The sequence below is a fragment of the Dasypus novemcinctus genome, chromosome 5, assembly GCF_030445035.2.
Source record: "Dasypus novemcinctus isolate mDasNov1 chromosome 5, mDasNov1.1.hap2, whole genome shotgun sequence".
NCBI classification, from domain to species: Eukaryota; Metazoa; Chordata; class Mammalia; order Cingulata; family Dasypodidae; genus Dasypus; species Dasypus novemcinctus.
In genome coordinates, this window is record NC_080677.1 from 14,597,530 (window position 1) to 14,618,172 (window position 20,643).

Consider the following 20,643-nt stretch of genomic DNA (forward strand, 5'->3'; position numbering starts at 1 on the left):
AAAAAGAGAGAGAAGATGTAAATACACAAAATAAGAAATGAGAAAGGGGATATCACCACTGACCCCACAGAAATAAAAACTATCATAAGACGATACTTTGAAAAACTATATGCCAACAAGAAGGACAATTTAGAGGAAATGGACCAATTCCTATAAACACATAAGCAGCCTATATGATGAAAGAAGAAACTGATAGTCTCAACAAACCAATCACAAATAAAGAGACAGAATCAGTCATTAAAAGCCTCCCAACTAAGAAGAGCCCTGGGCCAGATGGCTTCGCAGGTGAAATCTACCAAACATTCCGGAAAGAACTGCCACCAATCTTACTTAAACTCTTTCAAAAAATCAAAATAGAAGGAACATTGCCGAATTTGTTCTATGATGCCAATATTACCCTAATACCAAAGCCAACAAAGACACCACAAGAAAGGAAAATTACAGACCAATCTCTCTAATGAACCTAGATGCAAAAATCCTCAAAAAATACTTGCTAATTGTATTCAAGAACACATTAAATGAATTATACACCATAATCAAGTGGGTTTCATCACTGGTCTGCAAGGATGGTTCAAGAGAAAATCAATCAATGTAATACACCACATAAACAGATCGAAGGGAAAAAAATCACATGATATTATCTATAGATGCAGAAGCAGCATTTGAGAAAATGCTTGGAGAACTGGATATACATATACAAAAGAATGAAAGAGGATTACCATCTCACACCTTATACAAATATCAACTCCAGATGGATCAAAAACCTAAATATAAGAGCCAAGACCTCATTCATTGCTGGTTGGAATGCAGAAGGATCCAGGCATTCTGGAGGACAGTTTGGCAGTCCCTCAAAAAGCTAACTATAGATTTGCCATATGACCCAGAAATTCCACTGCTGAGTATAAATTCAGGAGAAATGAAAACAAGAACACAAACTAATATATGTACATCAATGTTCACAGCATTGTTCACTATTGCCCAAAGTTGGAATCAACCCAAATGCCCTTCAAAAATGAATGGATAAACAAAATGTGGTATATACGTACAATGGAATACTACTCAGCTATAAGAAGGAATAAAATACTAACACATAGGATGAATGGATGAATCCTGAGGACCTTATGTTGAGTGAAGCAAGCCAGCATGGAGGACAAATACTACATGACATCTCTGATATGAAAGAAGCAAACCAAAATGTCTCAGAGAGCTAGAGACTGGATGCTTGACTTACAGGAAATTGGGGGGGAAGAGGAAGGTTTTGAGCTGATGCCTACATGTGTGAAATCTATGATAAAGTGGAGGTTAAGTATTTGTACAGGAAAGGGATAAGGGGGCATAGAGATACTACTGGGTGAGGCTTTTCAGGCTTGAGGCGGGCTAGGGTTGGGAAGATGGGTCAGATGGCCCAAGGAATTGGGGGGAGGGTTGGGGGAGCAGATGAACATGGGAGATTGTCAGGTATGTGGTTGAAACTATAATGCTGAGAAAACTCTAGAAAATATAAGAAAGAAGGGTTACCTGTTTGGGTGCTTAATGGGGGTCATCCGGCACAGGGGCAGGCTTCTAGAGAGTTTGTGAGTGCTCATCTTGTCATAGTGTGTTATTTCATTGGGTGGAGACCCATATAATTAGTGGGAAGGTGTACCCCCAACCTGGGGAGACCTGATGTTCTCAAACATTGAAAAGGGTGTTTTGAGAGAATTGGTGGCTCCCAAGGGGGAGGACAGTCAAGTGTGTCAAGACCTCAGCATTGTTACAAGTATCTGTGAATCTGGTCCTTCAAGTAGTGAAGATTGGTTGTCATTGTGGGCCGTGAAGGGAGGGGGGAGAGGAATAGAATAGATAAAAGCAGGAGTGACTGGGGGACAATGGAAGTGTTCCACAAGACCATGCAATGATGGATACAGGACATGTTAAATTTCACTGAACATTTATAAAACTGTTTAGTCTAAAATGTAAACCATAACATAAAGCATAATGTAATTAAAATTTTAGAAAAGTGTACAGTCTGAAATATAAACCATAATGTAAACCAAAATGGAACCATGTTTGGGAGCTATGTTTCAATATCTGTACATCAGTTGCAGCAAATATAACACAAAAATGTAAAAGATCATTGCTGGCGAAGGGGGAAAAGGGTTTGATGTTGACTATATGGGAGTCCCCTAAATTGTATGTGTGACTATATTGTGATCTGAAACTTTTTTGAAGACAAAATTAAAAATTAAAAAAAAAAAAAGGATGTAGACACTGAGGAAGGAAAGAAATTGCCTTGCCACTGTACATACAGGAAAACACCTATTACAGTGATGAGAGACAAAACATCAAAAATGAAGTTCTATGATATTTTTCATTTTTTAATACCCCAATTTACTTTTTACTTTATTTTAGTTCTCCTAAATTATTATGTATTTGATTTCTAATCTTTAAACTATCATTACTATTTCATTTTCCTAATATTTGAATTTGGCACTATATTAGGCTTCATTTTTTAATAAGTTTTGGATCACAGAGGGGTTTAACTATGGCAAGGGAGGAACCCTGGTGTGCGGTGTTATTGATGGGGAAACATGTTTGGGAGGGAGTACTCCAGGGCATGTACATAGGGTAAATAAAAATGTTCAGGTATTTGTTGGGTATTTTCATAGTAGTTAGAGTTACAAATGACAACTGAGGGAGTGCCGAGTTCCTAGCCAGGGGAGATCTGTCACATTATCCATTGGAACAGCAACAATCCCCAAGTCCGAGGGCAAAGACCAGTGAAGAAGCCTGGTCCAATGATGAGCCCTTGATACTGATTACTATGCTTATAAGCCTGTGTGCTTGAAATTTGAACTAGACCTAGAGCTGCAGTGTGCCTAAGAGTTACCTCCTGAGAGCCTCCATGTTGTTCAAATGTGGCCACTCTCTAAGCCAAACACAGCATGTAAATGCATTACCTTCCCCTCAGCATGGGATAGAACTCCTGGGGATGAGCCTCCCTGGTGCTGAGGGATTATTACTAACCATCAGTTCATAATACTACTAGAAAAAGACCCTGAATAAAAGGGGAAAGGGTAAAAACAAATGAGTTTATATGGCTAAGAGACTTCAAAATGAGTTGGGAGGTCATCAGAGGGGTCACAGTTATGCAAGTCTCAGGAGGATCCCAGAGACAGCCAAAGTAGATACAACCAGGTAGTGGTGCTCCTGAGGGCTACGGAGACACACAGGTTGTAGAGTCATGGCAGATGGCTCTGCAGTTTCGTGTCTTGTCAGTGGGTCCTACTTTGGAATTTGAACTCCTGAGTGTGATGGAACTGGTCTCAGATGTGACCCTTTTACACATGCCTCTTTTGTCATTTTCACTGAAACTGTGGTTGGCACTAGGGTTGGTGTATACTCAGGAGACTTGAATCCCTGGACTGGCCATGGGCCAGCTGGGCCCTGAGCACCAGCAGAGTTGCAACTGCTACTCTCCAGTTTGTCAGATTTACCCAGGTCAACTAACAGGGAGGTGAAGATGGTCAACCACGACACCAGGGAACCGAGAGTGCCTACAATTGCAAACAGGAGAACCACATCCATCAGTCATGTGGGATCTAAGCCCCCTCTTGATTTAGATGTGGAGTGGACATCACCATTGCAGGGTCCACAATGGTGGAGGAATAAAATATGGATTAGAATGGACTTACTAATATTCTACTGTAGAACTACTGTGATTCTAGCAACGGAAGAAATTGTATCACTGATATGGAGACAGTGGCGACAGAAGTTGCTGAGGGCAGGGAGAGGGAAGAAGAGATGTGATGTGGGGAATTTTCGGGACTTGGTGTTGTCCTAAATGATACTGCAGAGACAGATGCTGGACATTATATATCCTGCCATAATCCACTGACTGGACTGGGAGAGAGTGTAAACTACAATGTAAACTATAATCCATGTGGTGCAGAAGTGCTCCAAAATGTATTCACCAAATGCAATGAATGTGCCACAATGATGAAAGAGGCTATTGATGTGGGACGAGTGGGGGACTGTGGGGTGTGGGGTATATGGGAACCTGTTTTATTTTTTAATGTAACATTTTTTGTGATCTATGTACCTTTAAAAAAAAAAGATAATTAAAAAATAAATTAAAAAAAAACTAAAAAAAAACATGTAGTTGATACGAAGTTAGGACTAAGAGAACATGCTCTCCCAACTTAGAAAAACAAAGTTTTTTGAGATGAAGAAGGAGGGCATAAGAAAGTGTATAACCACCTTAAAAACTCTGAGCTTTGAAACATGAGGGCAGGTCCTGGACCACCACTGTGGGAAGGGAAAGAGAGATTCACATTAGAGTCCGGAACTACAGGTTGTGTTTTGCATCCATCCCCATGCATGAATCAGAGTTTGACAACTCACTGCTTGGTGAGGGTGTGAGAAAACAGGTATGTTCACACATTGCTGGAGTGAGAGATTGGTACAACTTTTCTGGAGAGTGATATTTAAATTGTGGAAAAATTTATCACAATTTAGAATGCAAATGCACTTTGCCCCAGTATAGTAATTTCTAAGACTATATCCTATTAAGCTAATGCAAGGGGAAATGACTTAGGTTTATTGCCAACTTGCTTGTAAAACGAAAAGACTGGAAACCATTTAAATGTCTGTAAATGTAAATTGTGGTCTGCTATGGGTTGAACTGTTGTCGCCAATACAATAAGCTGAAGTATTAATCCCCAATACTTCAGATTGGAAATATGGTTACTGCAGAAGGCATCAGTTAAGATGAAGTCATACTAGAGTGCAGTAGACCCTTAATCCAGTATAGCTTTGGTCCTTCTAAGAAGAGAAGAGAGAGAAAGACAGAGAGGATGGCCATGTGATGACGGAGGCACACTATTATGTAATAAGTCAAGGAAACCAAGGATTGCCAGTAACCTTACCAGAAGACAGCAGAAAGGTATGGGACAGATTCTTCCCTACAGACTTCAGAGGGAGCCTCAACTGGCCAACACCTAAAGTGTAGACTTCTCATCTCCAGAATTCCAGGACAATAAACTTCTGTTGTTTTAAGTTTCTTATAGAAGCCCTAAGAAATTAATACTTGTCATAGCTATAAAGTGCAATATTAAAGAGCTATAAAAAATAACAAGGAAGCTTTTTATATATTAATAATTGCTTTCCAAGATATCATATTAAATGAAAAAGGCCAAGTCAGAACAGTGTGGGCTGTGTCCTACAGTGTGTGTTAAAAAGGGGGTGGGGGGGTGTTTGGGAGGGGAACTGGAGGAAAATATACTTGTTTGTATATGTACAGGAATTCAGTACCCTGCCAATGGACCTTACCTTGGAATATATTCCCCAAGGTAACAAAGTTAGACATCTATAATTTCCCGATACATGGCTCTTCTGCCCTTTTATTTGATCCTATAATTAGCACTATACTTGTTACATATAAGTATAAGTGTTCATATGCCAGTTGAGCCCTGAATCTCAGCAGTGTTGCAACACCTCCTCTCCAGTTCTTCAGACTGGACACCTAGGACAACTAACAAAATGATGATAGAAAACACCCATCCCAGAAAACAGAGTATCTAACAACTGCAAAAAAGACAGTTCTGTCCATCTGCCCCATGTGATCTAAGCCGCCTCTCAACCAGAAACAGAGTAGGCATCACCATCCTAAAATCCTCAATATTGAGGAATGAACAAAACATAAGGGGGGAAGGCAACTATGGACTCAAATGGACTTATTCTTATAGTAATGGAAGATCTTATAACATTGATATAAAGCCAAGTGGTCGCCAGAGGTTCTGAGACGAGGGAGGGGGAAGAACAGGTATAACATGAGGCATGTTTGGGACACTGGAATTTTCATGCATGAAATTTCAATGACAGATACAGGCCATTATACATTTTGTCAAAACCTATAAAACCGTGTGGTGCAAAGTATAAACCATAATGTAAACTACTGGCCATGGTTAGTAGCAATGGTTCAACATGTGTTCATCAATTGCAAGAAATGTACCACACTAATGAAACACTGTTAATGGGGAAAAATGTGGGAGGAGGAGGGAGTGGGGTATCTGGGAATCCCCTATATTTTCAATGTATTATTTATGGACTCTAAAGTTTCTTTAAAAATAAAGTTTTAAAAGCAAATAAATAAAATGAAAAAACACATGCATAAAAACAATAATGTATTTTCATGAGCACATTTAAAAAGATAAATATTTAGTACATTAGAATGGCTACCTTTGGAGGCTGAAAATACAGACAGATGAAAAGGAATGAAAACTAAACTTAAGAAAAACTGTACAGATTAACAAAGACATGCCATGAAATAAGGCTGGCAGGTGCAATTAACTCAACCCTCTGTGCCTGAGGCATCACTCAGCCAAGGCTCCCTCTTAAAAAAGAGAATGATCTAAAGGAGAGTAAGACTAAAGGCAGAGCAAGGGAAGCAGACTTGGCCCAAAGGATAGGGCGTCCGCCTACCACATGGGAGGTCTGCGGTTCAAACCCCGGGCCTCCTTGACCGGTGTGGAGGTGGCCCATGCGCAGTGCTGATGTGCGCAAGGAGTGCCCTGCCACGCAGGGGTGTCCCCCGCGTAGGGGAGCCCCACGCACAAGGAATGAGCCCTGTAAGGAGAGCCGCCCAGGGTGAAAGAAGGTGCAGCCTGCCCAGGAATGGTGCTGCACACACGGAGAGCTGACAGAAGAAGCTGATGCAACAAAAAGAAACAGATTCTTGGTGCCACCAATAAGGACAAAAGCGGTCACAGAAGAACACACAGCGAATGGACACAGAGAGCAGACAACGGGAGGGGGGGGCGAGAAAGAAATAAAATAAACCTTTAAAAAAAAAAGGCAGAGCAAGTTAATATTTGGTAAGGCAGCAAGGAAATGATGAGGGGCAGAAGGTAAGGTAAAGAGTCGAAAGATATTACGGAGGTGGCATCTCACTTTTCAATAAGTTCCAAGAGTGTAAGTACTGTATCTCTATTTTTCACCATCCTAACCATAAAGCCACCTCTAAAGTCTGTGGGTTGATATATAAATGTTTGGTGACTGACTATACCAATGAAACAACAAGATTTAGAGCATATGAGGACTGGCTGCTGGGGTGTGGGAACAGGAGAACTCCAGGCCTCCAGATCAGACAAAGGGATGGCTAAGTCGCACACTCCCTTAGGAGGCCCCATGTGGAGAAGCAGATGCCTCACTGTAATCCAAGAACAGTTACGGTGACACTGAAAGAGTGAGTTTGCTATAGAGACAACGCAAAAAAAGGTCACCTTAGCCAGAGTTGTTAACAGGAAGCAGTTCCCAACCCCGCACCCCTCCTGCCTACCTCCTCCCTCCACAACCCCCCCCCCCCCAGTGCTGGCTCAGGATTAGCTGCAGTGGTAAGGGCTAATCTAACTGCCTGAAGCTGGTGGTCCTATCTATAACTTGGAAGGGCCTCACTCTTCCCTTATCTCCAAAAGACTTGCAAGCATTCACTGGTGGGAGGGAAACTTAAGTTTGTGCAGATGTTTCTGAAAGCTCCTAGGGAAAGGGGATGCCTTGTGAAAGGGTGACAAGTGGCTCCGTGAGGAATGTTTTCCTTAAACTGACCCCATAAAGAACTCACCTCCGCATTCATCCCGCTCTCTTCCTCAGTGTCCTGTGAAGAAAAATACAGTTGTTTAGGACCCTGGTGGCACAGCCCCAACTCCATGCAGACACCTACCCCTTAGCTTGTCCCCTTTGCCCTCAATGCCTCCTGTCCCAACCACCCCCCGTCTTTCCCAAATGCCTTCACCACTGTGTGTCCCCCAGCAAGGACATCCAGCCAGCGCCTGAATCCAGCTGGGGTCTGGTGGTGGCTGACTTTCCTGGGATTTCACACTGCAATGTTTCTTTTAGGAGGGCACTTCCCACCCCCAATGGCCAAGGCAGCTGTAAACAGGATGCTTCTGTGTACTTAAAAGATTGATACATGCTCCTAAACTGCTGCTTGGAAAGGACAGCTCTGTGTCTTTCTGTTGTGGGCACAAGGAAGGAGGAAATATACACCTCTCTTTTTCTCTCCTGAGTTTGTAGAGGGCTTCCAATTTATTACATTCAAAGAAGAGTTTATCATTTGTTTCTCAGGGCTGCTAGAATTGCCAGTTTATTGTAACTATTAATAAGACCAGGGCAGGTGAGGTGAGTAAACAGAGGAGATGCAGGGGGGAATACGGATGCCTCTCCAGCCCTTCCACCTGGGCAGATGCCTCCACTGCCTCTGAACCCTAGTCTGTGTAGGATGGCCTCTGAACCCTAGTCTGCGTAGTCCCATTCTGGGACCCAGGCCTGCATTGGATCTTATTCTCTTTCAAAATACAGGAAAGATTGAACAATAAGGAGGATAGCCATGAATAATAATAATTCTATTTTTTTAAAATCTAGACTCTGACCCTAAAAACACTGATAATCTCCTGAGCTATGCACTAATGGGTTTTCAGGAATTCCCTTCCTTCCCTCTCCCCATTTCTCCTTCCTCCTTTGAGGGTGGGTCTTGTGACCCCACCCAGTCATGACACATGCTATCTTTCCTTTTCACAAACTGGAGAATTATTATGTTTCCTAACAAACCTGAAAAAGGGAACTTTCTATAAGACAAGCCCTAAAAAGTAGAGTGTGATGGAATAAGCAATCTTTCTTCTTAGGTTCCTGGAGATCAATATGGGTGTAATGGATTTTTATGCATTAGGTATTTCAGAAGGGGAACTAAAACCTTAAGTAGTAAGCCAGAGTGGCGGGCAGGACAGTGGGGCAGAACTAAGGACAAGTGTCCGCCAACTGTCTGGAAACCACAGACTACCACCTGATTGCCATCGAGGAGCCTGGAGTAGATGAGACCCATCTCTCCCAACACTGGACTGTGCTTTATTTATATAAATAATTTTAGTGTAAGTCCGCCTTGGAGCTTACATGTGAGTGGGGAAGTCAGATAACAAAATGCACAAATATGAAGATGTTCACAAAGATGAGCTTACTTGTGTCAGGTACTTTATAACATTACCCTTAAATCTCACAACATTTGCAAAAGAATGTTAGTAATTTCATTTTATATCAAGTACATGCAGAACAGCCAGGCTAGGGTCTCACTGCCAAGTGGTGGCAGCACGGCCCGTAATTTCAAGGCTTTCTGGTTCTAAAGTCAAAGCCTGGATTGCACCAGAAACCTGTACAGGAGCTGTCTTACGCTCACCCAGGTGAGATTTTTGGAGAGTTTAATTTTTAAATGCTCAAACACTAAAAGGCAATACATTTTCTCACTTTTAGTATTATGGTCAGAAAGTTTTTCCCAAAAGACTTTTAGACACATTTTGATTGTCATTGTACTGTTTAACTTGTCTTTTTTTAAACATTAAAAAATTTTCATCTATCTAAATTGTATTTTGGTAAATGGCAAGAGATAAGAACCTAATTTTACTTTTCCTCAAATAATTAATGAGTTAACTTGGCAACATTTATTAAATAGTTCACATTTTCTCCAATGATTCCATACCTATATTAAATTCTTATGTATTTGTTTTTTTTTTTTCACTTTCTCTTTTACTCCCACGCTAATAACATAGTTTTTACATTACAGTGGCACTTAAATGTATTTTGATAGCTGGTAGTTCAAGTTTTCTCATTAATCTTTTTCAGTGCTCTCTAGTCTTTCTTGCTGAGGCCTCCAGATTAAATTTAGAGTATCTTTGTCAGGTTTAAAAAATTCTACTTGGACTCTGACTACAATTACATCAAATTTATGAATTGAATTATGGTGAATTAATAAGCCTTCCCATTGAGAAATATGATATGCTTATTCAAAACCAAACACTTAAAAAAAAAAGAGAGCCTTGAGTCAGTTCCTGAATTACTGTATCATGACAGACAACAGCTCAGGCTGGCTTGGTTCACCTGAAAGTTAAATGGGAACAAATGTCAAAATCGACATACGTATCTTGCTTAAAGCACTTGAAAGCAGGCTCCTCCTCCCCCCATATTCACCTCAGTAGGCCTGCTAAACTGTGCTGGAGTTTGAGCCTTTTCGTCCTTTGACCCCAAATGCAATGTGCTCAAGAGTCTGCACGCAGACAAGCTTGGGGGATAAAAGGCCTGCCTGAAACATAAGAGACCAGAATTCCAGACCGGCCAGGGCACCTACATTAGCCCACCCACCATGGGCTAGGGCAGGTGGTCTCTTTGCATCTTAGGGTTCAATGCCTTCAAAGGGGACATAAGTGGATATACTGAGATGCAATGAGATGACCCCAAGCTCTTTTTTTCAGTGATGACAGGTTATGTCATCTAGTTTTTTGTACCCTCTTAACATAGGTTTCTTGGTGTTTGGCTTGGTTAAATGAAGGTCATCAGCTTCTCTTCTGCTTCTCTTGGGGGTGGACAGACAAATAAAGTAGGACAGGTCTCAGGTTTTCAGAGCCAGTGTAGCTGCTGTCATCCAGGCTCCAGGCACAAAACTGCTAAGCAGGGAAGGTTTCTCCTTAGCACTACCCCAAATATTGTACTAGTCCCTACCCTGCAGGTCACTGCCCTCTAGCCCCTCCCACCTGCTCCTGGTCCCTCTTCTTCTTCATCCTCATGGCCATTTCAAAACCTAACTTTAAAGGAGAGAATTGAGATAATGCAAATCAAGTTACTTTAAGATATCATGGTGGAATCTAAGCCCCCACTTGACATAGATGTGCAATGGACACAACCAATCCAATGTCCACAGAGAAAACGTGGAATGGGTGTGGGAAGGGTAGCCATGGTGGCTGCTGGGTTTGGGGAATGGGAGGAAGAGATGAGATGTGGAGGCGTTTTCGGGACGAGGAGATGTCCTGGGTGGTGCTTCATGGACAATTACGGGACATTGTAGATCCCCCCAGAGCCCACTGGATGGAACGTGGGAGAGTGTGGGCTATGATGTGGACCATTGACTAGGGGTGCAGTGATACTCAGAGATGTACTTACCAGGTGCAATGGATGTGTCACGATGATGGGAGAGAGTGTTGCTGTGGGGGGGGGGGGGCGATGGGGTTGAATGGGACTTCATATTTTTTGAATGTAATTTTTAAAAATAAATAAATAATTAAAAAAAAAAAAAAGAGATCATGGACCAGTGTATGTAAATCTTGAAGAGAATAATAATGTTTTAAAAGAGCAGCTTATTAACTCAATTATTGGTAGAACAATGTGCAATGTCCCAACTTCACAACTGGGTTAGGAGCAGGATATTCTTTCTGGGTGCTACGTAAATGTTTTTAGGCATTTACCCCTAGCAGGTCTGGGGCAAAACCCTGGTCCCCGCTAATGAAAGATTCATACATCCTGGCTAAGGGCAACAGGAAACCATGAAATGCTGTAACAGCTGTACTCACTGCACAGCTGAGGAGTGGGGAGCTGAGGAAACAAAAGAGTTCATAGGTCTAACTTTTGTTTTTTTGACAGGTTAAAAGCTCACTAATTATACTCTTAACATTCTCCATGGAGAACATTTTCTTCTTTCCTCACCTGCTTACTCAAGATTTTGACATGCAAGATTTCACAATGTGTTGCTTGTATAATATTTATGTAATATTAACTTACATAATTTTAATTACATACACCATTCCATTCTCCAGACTGAACATACTATGTGGGTTTTTTTCCCCACTGTTTCATGCCTGTTTTGTTTTTCTGGACTTTCTTTTTTTTAAAGAGCTACAAATTCTCCTATCAGGTGAGAAGCTGGATCTTTAAGGCCCTTTCAAACACTGAGGTTTCATGATATGGTTTTCGTGGCAGAAAAATTAAGCTACAAGAAAAATCATTTTGTATAGGAACAAGGCATATATAAAATGTACAATTATATACTGAGGAACCAGCAAATAATTGTATTAGTAGACCAGCTCAAGTGAGTTGGGAAATGGAGGATTAAGAAAACTTAATCCTGCAGTACCTAAAAATACAGCAAGTTGATAATCCTGCATGAAACAGAGCTGGAGAGCAAAGCATCATTGGCCTAGAATTGCATGCGCTTTCATTTTTTCAAAAATAATTTTTTAAATCAAGCTCTTTTTATCCTTTAAGGAATAAGGGCCCCAAATCCTCATTCTACAGAGATCACTGACTGAAGGTGGTCACCCTCCAACATTCCCCTAACATTTCCTCAACAACCCCATTCCATTCATTCTGCTCCCTTCCCTGCCCTGAGGAGGCTGGCGGAGCCTTCTCTGTACAGTGTATCACCTGGGCCCCTCCACCCTCCAACATCCACATAGGTCAACGGAGAAGATCACTGGGCAGAAGATGGGAAAGAAACCTGTCCAGATATTTTATTTTTCACCTGCCCATCCTGCCCAGGCAGCCGTTTTGGCAGGGGCGGGATTCTGCAATGCCACAGCAGCCTCCAGTGGGCGACCCCTTGTCAGGAGCTGCAGCTCTCCCTGAGCTCTGATGCCAACAGTTCCCTCTCACGGGCCTTTGGACCAAGGGTGGCAATGGCTCTCCACTGCAGCTCGTCCCTGGGTCTCCCGTCATCTTTACTTATTGGTTCCAAAATCTTGTCCAGTCTTGTGTGTATCAGCTTGGAAGTTTCTCATTAACATACAGTCCCCTTGTTGGGAAATGAATCATGTCTCCCACAAAAGACATGCTCAAGTATTAATCTGCAAGTGTTTGTAAATTCGACCTCTGAAGATGCTATTGTTAGTTAGGATCTTTGAATATTCTATGTAGATGTGGCTAAATTGATTCATATCGCTAAAGTCCTTATAAGGAAATCTAGACAGAGACACAGATGACTGAGCAGAAGTAGAAGCCAGAGAAGAAGCCACTTGAGGGAAGCAGAGATACAAGCCAAGGAACCCCAAGGACTGCAGGAACCCAGCACGAGAACACTACAGATTTCAGGGTGAAAGCTTGGCCTGTGGAGACTCTGATTTTTGGAATTCTGGCCTCCTAATCCATGGGGACAATAAATCCCCATTGTTTAATCACACCAATTTTATGTTACTTGCCATAGCAGCCCGACCAACAAACCACCCCTCAAAAATTCCTTTCATTTCTGTGCGACTTTCTGTCGGCATCCTCACTGATGGCCCTGCCTGCCAAAATCTCAAAGTAAATTAGCGGTACAACCAGGACTAAACAATTACCTTCCATAGTATGCATTATGCCTTTCTTTCTACTTCATTTCTTTCTCACATACAAATTAGAATGCTAACTCGTTAGAGCAAGGCAGCAATAGTTCAGTGATTTCCATAAATCCAGTGCTTCTAACCTGACATTTCTGATTGTTGTGACTGGGGACAGAGGCCATGCTACTGGGCCAAGGATACTCCTAAACATCCTATAAAGCACAGGACAGCGTCCCACCCCAAAAAAGTATCCAGCCCCAAATGTCTAGAGTGCCAAGGTTGAGAAAGCCTAGATTTCTCATCATGCAAAAGTAAACCACAGTTGTTAGATTCCCCTTCTTTCTTCCTCTCTGAAAGGCTCTCTCAGATGCCTATAACAATCACCCCAAAGTCAGGCCACTGGCAGGATGGGGAGAGGTTAGGGAAAGGGTGACTTTCTCGGGTGGGGCCAGCTGCTAGCCTGAGACGTCTGAGGGAAGAAGTAAATGTGACTCCCCCTACCCAGAGAAAATTTCCCTCTCACTAGAGGAAGCTGGGTACTTTAGGGCCCACCAAAGAAAATGTAATGGCTACATGGGAAAAAGTACTAAAAGTGCCTTTTCGGCAGTGATAACTGCCCCATATGAACATGCCTCTTGCAAAGGATCTCCTTCATCCATCTCCAGAAGAGAAAACTGCAAACATAAGAACAAGCAACTGGTGCAGAGCCCAAATTCCTACTTCATGGATGTGAAAAGCCCAGGTCTTTAGCCATTTACAAGTGGTGGTGTGTTTGCCATCCCACTGACCTCTGCCAGTCTAAAAAAGGCAAAACAACTTACAGAAAGATGTTCCTTCAGATGGAAGCAGCACTAAAAATACCCTGCAGCAGGTTTGATATCATTGATGAATTCCAAAAAAGAAATACTAGATTATGTTTGTACACTGATCTTTTCCTCTGGGCATATTAGATTATATTGAAGTCATAGATTTACTTGATTAAGTAATTATGTAACCCTCTTGTGCCAGTAAGGCAGTGAGTCCCTGCCCCTTGGTGGGTGGTGACTCACGGATAAAAGGCATGGCAAAGGGCAGAGTTGGAAGGATTTTGATGTTGGAATCTTGATGTTGGAGTTTGATGCTGAAGTCTTAAGCTGGAGTCCCAGGGAGAGAGACAGAGCCGTTCACCTGATAGTCTACAGCTGACCTTGTGGAGAAAACAGATGAGCTGAGTCCAGAGGAACACAGGAAGTCTGCCTTGCAGACATTGGCAGCCATGTTGCTCCAACACGTGGAAAAAGACTTTGGTGAGGGAAGTAATTTATGCTTTACAGCCTGGTATGTGTAAGCTCCTACCCCAAATAAATACCCTTTATAAAAACTAACTGATTTCTGGTATTTTGCATCAGCACCCCTTTCACTGACTAATACATACCCCAAAGCAAGATAAGTGGGATATCATCCCCCAAAATATTATGGATTATATATACATACTAAAAGCAATTATGCCTGAGTGGGAGAACTTGGTTTAGTTTTTTTTTTATGTATTTTCTTTAAAGTTTTATTCAAAACTCCTAAAAATTGTAAATGAAGCAGAAGACATTCAGACATACTTAAAGAGAAAGCCACAGAGAGGAGCTGGAAGCCAGAAATCATGGGAACCCAGAAGAGAAAGGAGAGGACATCACCGTGTTTACTAGTCTGCCAAAGGGGTGCTGATGCAAAGTACAAGAAATGTGTTGACTTCCATTAAGGGTATTTGTTTGGGGTAAAAGCTTAAAGTTATAAAGCCTAAAGAGTTCAACTCAAGGTTGCTTTCTCCCCAAAGTCAGGTGCCATGTGTTGAAACAAGAGGATCACTATCTCTGCAAGGATTCAGCCTTCCCCTTTGGGCTTCCTACTACTCTTGAGGCTTCGCGGGCCCAGCTTCTTCCTGGTCTCAGCTGTAGGCTAGCATAGGGCTTATCTCTCAGAGCTTCCTATATCAGTCTCCATGTTTCCCCAGAAGATCAGCTGCAAACCATCAGGCAAACGGCTCCTCTATCTTCCCAGGGCACCAAGATAAAAAATGACAGTGCTCTCGCTCTCTCTCTCTCCCCCCATCTGTCTTCTTGAGTGAGTGCCATTTCTATCAGCCCACCAAGGGGGAGGGGACTCAACCTGAGTCATGCCCTACTGACATGGTTGAATCAAATTTGATATGGTTGATCAAATTACCTTAACAGGTAATTTAATCAAAGACATCTCAACTGAATCTAATACAATCAAAGGGTATCACACCCAGAGGAATAGATTCATTTACAACATAATCTTTCTCTTTTGGGGATTCACAAAACTAATCTCAAACTGTCATACTATGTGAATTGTGTTACCAACCCCACCCTCCAAGCCTTCTAGCCTCTTAAACCATGACCAATAAATTAGCGTTGTTAAGTCAACCTATTGCATGATATGCATCATCACTCTCTGGTAAACAAAGGCAATACCATTATTCACTGTCTCCATCTCTCCCAGCCCCAAATTCCCAAACGTCCAATTCCTCAATTAAAGAGGTTTTCACATGAACATATATCAGGGTCCTCTAATAATGAAGCCCACTGAAAACTGTCTTTATAGCTGAGTATCAGACAAGGTCTGCCTCCTTCAAGGTCATTAATATTTGAGGGAGTGAATGAATGAAGTCACTATATTTTACTTAAGAATGACTGGCATTAGTAACTGATCAAGCTTTTACTTTCCAGAGAAAAATGTGAGACTCAACTATAAAAAATAATACAGACCCACAATGCCCTATAAGGTAGTAACTAAACAGATACATGAGTTATTTAAATTTAAATTAATTAAAATGAAAATTTTTGAAATCTAATTCCTCAGTTGTACTAGCCACACTTCCAAGTATTCAATAGCTACAAGTGGCTAGTGGCTACCATACTGGAGAGGAGAGCTATGGAACATTTCCATCATTACAGAACATTCTGTTGGACAGAATTGTGTACTTTATTCTTTTATCCCCTGGACTATTTCCTGTCCTTTTCTCTGCTTCCCATTTCCAGTGATATTTATTTTATATTTACTTGTTACTATTCTATGTGATTTTTTTGGTAGGCTACCTTAGTTCCTTTATGGAACAATTCAGGGTATCAGTACTTTAGAAATATTACTATATATATATATAACCCTGTTGCAGGGAGTTCAGTCTTTGGTTTTTTTGAATATATGGCAGACCTACCAACCCTTGGATCATGGTCATTTGCTCATAACTCAAGAACATTTTCAGGAATGCAGTTTACCTGTCTCAAAGAGACTATCTTCATTTTTTTTTCATAAATGAAAAACTTCCATGCTGATAGTGTCATCTGATTAAAACTTAATTTGAAGGGACATTTCTCTGCAGATTAATAAAATATCTTTTGTTTTTCAAATTTAAAAGTACATGGCTAAAGTCCAGCTTGTTTCCAAAGTTTTAAATAAACTGTTATGGCAAGAATAGATAATCCAACTTGTCATTGCTGATGTACATGATCATATAATTAGAGTCTGGGAAATAACAGGAAGAATTGAGGAATGAAAATGTGCAGGTACACTATTTCTTAGGAAAGAGAACATCTGTGGTCCACCATCATCTTAAAATGATGTTGAGAGTAAGCTGGGGAAGTGATTAGGCTAGCCCAGAGACAATTTCTCCCTGAGACTGTGCTTTCAGGAGTTCCCAGATCTTTTATCTTTGTGTCTCAGGATTACAAAATCTGATAAACCAGTTACAGCAGCACTGATCACAGTTTACCTGATCTCACCTGAGAAGATCCTATGTTTGATGTCTGAGAAGCACTCATAGACTAGAGATGAGATTGCAGTGTCCTGGCCAAGTTAAAAGATGGTATACAAGAAGGAAAGCACGACACAAACAACTACATTGTTGAGGGGCAAAGCATGGGTTCCCAAGACTTATACACCTGTGTTCAAACCCTTCCTTTGGGACTTTCTAGATGCATAGTCTGGCCTCTCCAAGCCTCTGCAACCTAACTCAATTGCCTAAATTGGGATTAAGGCAATTAAGCTTGCATTCCTTTATTTAGAAAATATTTATTGAGCACCTACTATGTGCCAGGACCTCTGGTAGACATGTTTTGTATTCAGAGACTGAGAGGGCCAGTGTGGGACCCTGCAAAGTGAGGTGGAGACTGTAAGGCATCTGGCACACACTTAGTGCTCAATGCTCCCCCTGGAAGTCCACCAAAGAGAGAAAATATTTCTGTGAATTACAGAACCAGACTTTTTGCCCTAGGCCAGGCTTGAATGGTAATAATGTGAGTACGTTGTAAACTGAGAAAGAAAGGGGAGTTAAGGCAAACAAAAATTGACTGGTCTTCTAATTTATTTTTTATAGTCTAATTTATTCAGATTCATTTCTACATTTTTAAATAAACTAAGCAAACTTATGTATCATTTAATTTTACAAAAGAATAAAAGAGATAAGGGAAACCAACACTTGAGCATCTTTTAAATATTTTTTCTATTTCTTATACCATTTTACTGCTGAATGCCACATTATCTTTTTTTCAGAAAACAAAGTAAGATGCAAAGATTCCAATCTGTTTTACAAACAAGTAAAACTTATTCTTAAGCTTCATATACAGCAATAAATTCATGACCAATGTTATTCATACTTATATTCTAAAGCTAATTAAATGTTTTATTAAAAGTAACAACATTTGAAAACTACCCTCTATTCCCCCCGCCCTAAAAAAAGGAGCTAAAACTCCAAGTTATCTATATAGAACAGGAACACAGAGATGTTGTACACTGTGTTCACTATAGCCGCACCCAAGCCTCCACTTTTTAAATTTTCCTCTAAACTATCTTCTGCGCTCTTTTGAAATAGTCTTGCTCTCAAAAATTAATGGGAATACACTACAATTTTTTTTCTTGAGTCTGTCTCTTCCATTTCCAGGCAAAACAAATGTAGATGCACATAATTAGAATATCTCCATGCTATCCTTCAGATGACCAGTATTCCACCTTCGTACAAAGATATCAATTAATGTTAAATTTCTACTGCTTTACAGTTCATTGAGTATACAATCTTAAGAAAGACTGTCAGATAAGAAAGATAAATGGATCTTTAGATCCACAGCTAGACTGATAAATAGATGGATAGATAGCATGATATGGCAAATGTGGCAAGACATTACAGCTGGTGGATGTGGGGAGTATGGGTATGTTGGGAGTTCTCTGTATGGGGTTTGTAATATATTTGTAACTTCTGTAAGTTTGAAAGTATTTCAAGTTTTAAAAAAGGAGGGAGGGAGGGCGGGCAGGGTGGGAGGAAGGCAAAGTAAAGGGGGAAAAAGGCCTCTCAATAACAGAAGTTATTGCAATATCAGTTTGGCAAAGATTTTTAAAAATTGTGTCCAGTCTTGACTGCAGTGTGGTACAACACGGACCACTGGCATGGTGGGGCCTTTGACAGCCACCAGTTCTGGAGCAGGGCTGCCTCTAAACATTAGCTTGCACAATTTGATTAGTTTACTGTACTTTACACTTTCTTTATAAAAATGACAGAGATGAAAGTGTACGATCTTAAAAACTAAACGCAATTAGAACAAAAATGAAATTAATAGATGTGCCCAAACGGGCAAATCTTTGGCTGTGACCAGATACTAATGGATGGACAAGAGTATAAAATTTTTTTAAAATGCATTAAATACTGGGAAAATATTTAAGATAAGTCTTAAAAGTTAAAGTGCTGTTAGAGAGTCTGTCATTTTTTTTAGGTCTCTGACTACCAAACTTCCCTTAAGACACTTAGGTCTACGTTTTGATTTTGGTTCTTGTTTTTCTGAAATGTATTATGTAAGGAAAGTAAGGGTCTGCATATTTATCAAGGCAAACTTTTGGGAAAATATTTACACTATATATCAATAGCCTTTATCTCTGTAACTTTGCTTCCTGGAATTAATATTATGGGCATTACATTAATTTTGGAAAAAACCTTTCAGCCCAAAATGGTTTGTAAATGATGAGAATGATAGCTAACATTTATTCAATCCTAATCATGCTGAAAGCCTTGTTTTAAGCTATGTTTCCTAATTCATTTAATCTTCAAAATCATCCTATCAGGTATGCATTATTATTAAGCCCATTTTACAGATGAGGAAACAGAGGCACGAATTGGATACATAACACAAGATCACACAGCTAGTCTCTGATTAAAAAACAAAACAAAACCCTCTTACATAATGTTAAATGAAAAAAAATCAGGACTCAAAATCGTATATACAATAGGATGCCTTAAATCCTTTTTTATTATTTAAGTAGAATATAAATAAACTATTAGCCCCGTGTTTTGAGCACTTTATAGAAAGTGCGCATTTCACAAGAACAGTAACTTAAGTAATCTTTACATTTTACATTTTCCGAAAAGAAGAGAGAGGCTAAAACCGGCTAAGTAACTCGGGCCGCGTCCCAGGGCGGGGCGCGTGCTGAATTCATCAGGCCGAGCTCTCAGCCTGCATGACTAGGATGCCTCGATTCAGCCACTCGCTCACCCCAACCGCCTGTACTTGGCTGAATCTCAACCCAGTCATGCAAGAACCACACCTAACTACCTAAAAACCCGAAAGCATAAACATGGTACATGTAGATTTAGTTTTATAAAATGTATGTCTGCCTCTGCTGTATTTCTGGGCGCCTCTCCGGGTCTGGTCCTGGGCACGCCGTGATCCTGGGCCCCGGAGCCCCCGCACCGCGTCCACAGTGCGGGGCCCGGCCAAGCGGGCACGGACCTTCTCTCTAGCGTCTGTGTCTAAGCTTCTGGCAAGGACTTTATAAACGCCTCACGCGTACCCCTCTTCTGCGCGCTCTCCTTACCTGATGCCGCGGCCGAAGGTGGAGGTCTCCGCGCAGCCTCCGGGACCTGCAGCAGCAGCCGGGTCTGCAGGCGGGGCGGGGAGCGAGGTTCCCATTGGCCGCTGGGCGCGGGCGGGGGGCGCGCGCAGCCAGGAGGGGCGGGGGCGGGGGTGAGAGGGACGCCTGCCTGCGAGCCCCGCTGCGTGATCCCGCGCGGGGAGGGGGGGCGCTGGAGGGGGAGAGGGGCCCGGCCCCGAGTCCCGCTTGGTAAGAGTGGGGGGTGCCCCGGGCTCAGTGGGGCGGGCTGTGGGGGTCGCATATAGCCTGGAAGAGTGCAGTGGGGTGCCCTGCGCCCTGAGCCCGGTTCCGTGGTGGTGAGAGGGTCTCGAGGCGCGTGCGCCGCAGCCTCTGTCCGGATGCCGGCTGTGCGCCCAGCGCCGGGTCCGAGATCGGGGACGCGTGCGCCTCGGCCTCTGTCCCGACGCGGGCTGTGCGCCCTGCGCCGGGTCCGAGATGGAGGACGCGTGCGCGGTAAGGTGCCGGGCGGACCGCGGGGCCCCGCTGCGGAGGTGCCTCTGCCCTCCGCTGCAGTCAAGCACCTTAATGGGGAGCGGAGTTAGAAGGGCCGTCACACGCGAACAGGAGGAGTGGGAGGGAAGCCTGGGCCGTGCCCTGTTCCCTGACCTCTGGTAGGGGCAGGCAGTGGGAG

The 20,643-nt window shown here is 42.1% G+C and overlaps 1 protein-coding gene across 1 annotated transcript in view; it reads right to left on the bottom strand.

Annotated features, from left to right (window-relative positions):
- Positions 1 to 20,418, bottom strand: part of BLVRA (biliverdin reductase A) — a 93,932-nt gene extending 73,514 nt beyond the window's left edge. Inside the window, exons 1-2 of the mRNA XM_004449080.5 lie at positions 19,956 to 20,418; positions 7,601 to 7,633 (exon numbers count right to left, since the gene is read on the bottom strand). Of these exons, the coding sequence (XP_004449137.1) occupies positions 7,601 to 7,612 (12 nt within the window). The 5' untranslated portion in view covers positions 7,613 to 7,633; positions 19,956 to 20,418. The remainder of the gene's footprint in view (positions 1 to 7,600; positions 7,634 to 19,955) is intronic.
- Positions 20,419 to 20,643: the final 225 nt, after the last annotated feature.